This window comes from Nannospalax galili, unplaced genomic scaffold (assembly GCF_000622305.1).
Source record: "Nannospalax galili isolate Female #2095 unplaced genomic scaffold, S.galili_v1.0 scaffold1523, whole genome shotgun sequence".
In the NCBI taxonomy this organism is placed as follows: Eukaryota; Metazoa; Chordata; class Mammalia; order Rodentia; family Spalacidae; genus Nannospalax; species Nannospalax galili.
Genome location: NW_008349186.1, coordinates 2,704 through 6,407, shown reverse-complemented (window position 1 = coordinate 6,407; position 3,704 = coordinate 2,704). Strand labels below are relative to the sequence as shown.

At 45.2% G+C, this 3,704-nt stretch overlaps 1 protein-coding gene across 1 annotated transcript in view; it reads right to left on the bottom strand.

The window, feature by feature from the left end:
• Positions 1–890: 890 nt before the first annotated feature.
• Positions 891–3,704, bottom strand: part of LOC108491467 (ATP-dependent 6-phosphofructokinase, platelet type-like) — a 4,463-nt gene continuing 1,649 nt past the window's right edge. The window contains exons 2-3 of the mRNA XM_017801480.2: positions 1,930–2,079; positions 891–1,361 (exon numbers count right to left, since the gene is read on the bottom strand). Of these exons, the coding sequence (XP_017656969.1) occupies positions 1,196–1,361; positions 1,930–2,079 (316 nt within the window). The 3' untranslated portion in view covers positions 891–1,195. The remainder of the gene's footprint in view (positions 1,362–1,929; positions 2,080–3,704) is intronic.

The following is a 3,704-nucleotide window of genomic DNA, read 5'->3' as shown; positions in this document are numbered from 1 at the left end:
CTCGAACCCAGGTCCTCTATAAGAGCAATCAATGCTCTTAACCACTGAGCCATCTCTCCAGCTCCAATACTGGTCATTTTTTAATAATAACACTTGATCTCGCAATTTAAAATATGAACCTTGCTGGGCTTGCTTTTAATCCCAGTGCTTGGGAGGCAGAGTAAGGTAGACCTCTGTGAGTTCAAAACTAGCCTGGGCTACTAGCAAGTTCCAGGCTAGCCAAGTTAAAAAGAAAAACAAAATCAGATGATGAGTCTAGAGTTAAACACTCTCTGCCACCTGCACAATCATCAGAGGCACCACGCTCAGGGACCTGGGCAGCGCTGTTCCTGTGTGTCTGTGTGCATGTCTGTGTGCATGTATTCATGGGTGCACACGCATGTATGTGGAGGCCAGAAGACTCCCTAGGATGTCTAGCATGTGTCGTCGACCTTTTTTTGTTGTCCTTGTTTCTAGGGTCTCTCACTGGCCTGGAACTCGCCAAGCAGGCTAGGCAGGCTGGCCAGGGAGCCAGGGTTTATCTTGTCTCTGCCTACCCAGTGCTAGGACTGCCAAGTCCACCACTACACCTGGCTTTGGGGTGGGGGGTGGGGGTTCTGGGGATCAAACACTGGTCCCCTGAACTATCCCCCCAGGTGTTTATGTGAATTTCAGCAACACCAAAGGAGAGGTCTGTGTTCACTTAATGAGACAGAGCTGCTGTTTGTCACCACACTGGCTGTCTGTCCCCTCCTTTGATGGGTCTGCACTTGTGGTTTCTGAAGCTACAAGTTATCTGTAAAGGATCTTGCAAACCCCTGCCCACAAAAAGTGTGAGAAAACCTTTGGTAGCCACAGAGAAATAATCCTGAAGTTTCAACTCCTACCCAAAAAATCAACTGAGTACCGTGGGAGTTGTAACCAAATGTTTAATTCCACTAGATAGACACATGAAAGCGTAAGATGGTACAGGGCACCGTAGAAAACTGATGCTGGGTCAAGTACATGAGGCTGGGGCATCTCAAGGTCTGACTGGGGTCAGTGATGACAGCAAGTGGCATTCTCTCTGGTTATGTATTACGGTCAACGATACTTGGTCAACAATACTTGGCATAAAGTGCAGATAAATAATTTAAATGTTACAAAAGAAGATGGTCCCTGGAAAGTTCCAGGCCTCTCTAGACGAATGTGTAGGTCCACCGGTGGCACGCTGCGTTCAGATGGCTGCAGGCTCCCTGTGGGGGGTATGGTGGTACTGGTGGTGGCGTACCAAGGGCTTTAGCTTGCCAGAGTCAGACACGTCGTAGCTCGCCTTATACTTGGCCAAGATCTTCATGAGAGGCCGAAGTTTCAGCCACCACTGGTGTTTGGGAATCCGGTGCCTGTCAGGAGGACAAGGAAGTAGTTAAGTATCACATTTGCACTGGAAGACTACATCCAACTATATAGCCCAGGATAGCCTCAAAATTGTAACCATTATGCTTCAACCTGGTGAATGCTGGGATTACAGGCATGTGCCACCATGCCCAGCTTGATAAAGGAATGTGTGTGTGTGTGTGTGCATGCGCATGTGTGTGATGTGTGTTATACTGGAGATAGAATCTAAGTAAGTGCTCCACACTGAACTATGTCCTCAGCCCTTTTTATGCTTTTTGAGACCAGGTCTCACCCAGTCTGACCCTGAGCTCTGAATTTTCCTAACTCAGCCTCTAAAGTGCTGGAATTACAAGTCTGCACCATCATACCCGACCTCACAGAGCAATTTTCACACTATTTCTAAAAGTCTGTTGCTGTGGTTTTTTAACTGGCCAGCAAAGCCTATTGTTATTTAAGATAGTTCAGTAAGTGAGTTCCTTTCAATACCTAGGTAGTTTGTTCTATTCTCAAGACACCTATCACATCATTCCTTCCAACGATTACATTCAGATGACAAATGCTTCACTGACTTACTCAAAATCTGTTTCCTTCCTCAATTCTGCCACTGGTTGAAAAAGGAGGTCTCTTTTGCTTATTCCCAGGACACAAATGGAATCGTCATTAACAAATTTTTTCCCTGTGGAATTAAAAAAAAAAGTCTTAAGAACTGTTTCTTCATCAATACTAAATTGACAGATAAAACAGCTTAGGAAGGAACAGTGAGAGGATTAGGAACCATCAGCACAAAACATGTAGTGAGGAGAGAAGTCAACTCCTCAGAATACCCCTGGGCTGGGAGCATCAGCTTTGACAGCCTGGCAGATCCATTACCAGCATAGATTGCAGAATTGTTGTTCCCTTGAGGTCCCTCCAGGCCTGGGGAGAGAGGCCTAGACTGACGGGCCCTTCCTGATCTCCCACACACTGAGGTGAGCCATTTCCCTACCACTCACATTTAGTCCATCTATGATACAATGGCCACCGGGGGGAGGGGCTCCTGGAAAGGAGCATTTTGTGCAGTTCTGGCCAATAAATATTTCACTAAATAGTGTAATAATAAAAGTCATTTAAATTGCAGAAAGATTTCAGTTAAATAATAAATGCTCACAAATGCATACAAAGGCTGAAAGTTACAAGAAGCATCCCCAGACAAATTGGAAAAGGAAATCTAAACAGAAAAAAGAAATACAAAAACAGAAAGTGGGGCTGGAGCGATGGCTCAGCAGTGAGGAACCCATCCTGCTTTTCCAGAGGACCTCAGTTTGGTTCTAAGCGCCTGCCTCGGCAGCTCAGAACTGCCCATAACTTGAGCTCCAGAAGATCAGACGCCCTCTTCCGGCCTCCATGGGTCCCCTAACAAATTGGAAAAGGAAATCTAAACAGAAAAAAGAAATACAAAAACAGAAAGTGGGGCTGGAGCGATGGCTCAGCAGTGAGGAACCCGTCCTGCTTTTCCAGAGGACCTCAGTTTGGTTCTAAGCGCCTGCCTCGGCAGCTCAGAACTGCCCATAACTTGAGCTCCAGAAGATCAGACGCCCTCTTCCGGCCTCCATGGGTACCCGCACACATGTGGCATATACTCACACAGACACACACACATCCACATAAAATAAAAATAAAATAAATCTTTAAAAAAGTACAGTCTTACCATCTTACTTGTTGGATCAAGTGTCATGGGAGGAATGGGCACTACCCTAGACTTGTCATTACACTAACCTTGTTGGTCAGCAGGATGATAAGCATGGCAGCTAATTACTCTTCCTTTTGAGACAGGCTAATCATCAATTTTTGACAGTCTTTGGTTTGTCCTTGCTGGCGTCATCCTGGTCAATGACGCTATTTAACTCTTTAGGCCCCTCTGCCTGGCAGAACTGGACTTACGAGGTGAAAGTTTCCACTCAAGACCTTTCTGAAATCACTCAAGTTTTCTCTAACATAAGTGGGACCACGCTTAATGTACCTGAGCTGCAGAGTGCTACAAAATACAAGATTTCTGTGAGAGCAAGTTCTCCTAAGGGCCCAGGCCCCTGGTCAGACTCTTCAGTGGGTACCACCCTAGTACCAGGTAAGAAAACGTTCTGAATCTATGGAGTGATTCTAAAGAGAACAAGCTTAGCCTGAATGTCCTTTAAAATTTCTTGTTTCTACTGTAGTGATCACATGAGAATTACATGAGAATGAGGTCTGAGGGTGAATTTTAATCTGAGATTAGGGACTCAAATAAAACACCGAGGGATATTTGTGTTTCTTACCCAATACTTTAAATATTCCAAGACATATTTGAGGAAACACTTTTCTTCTTCTTCATG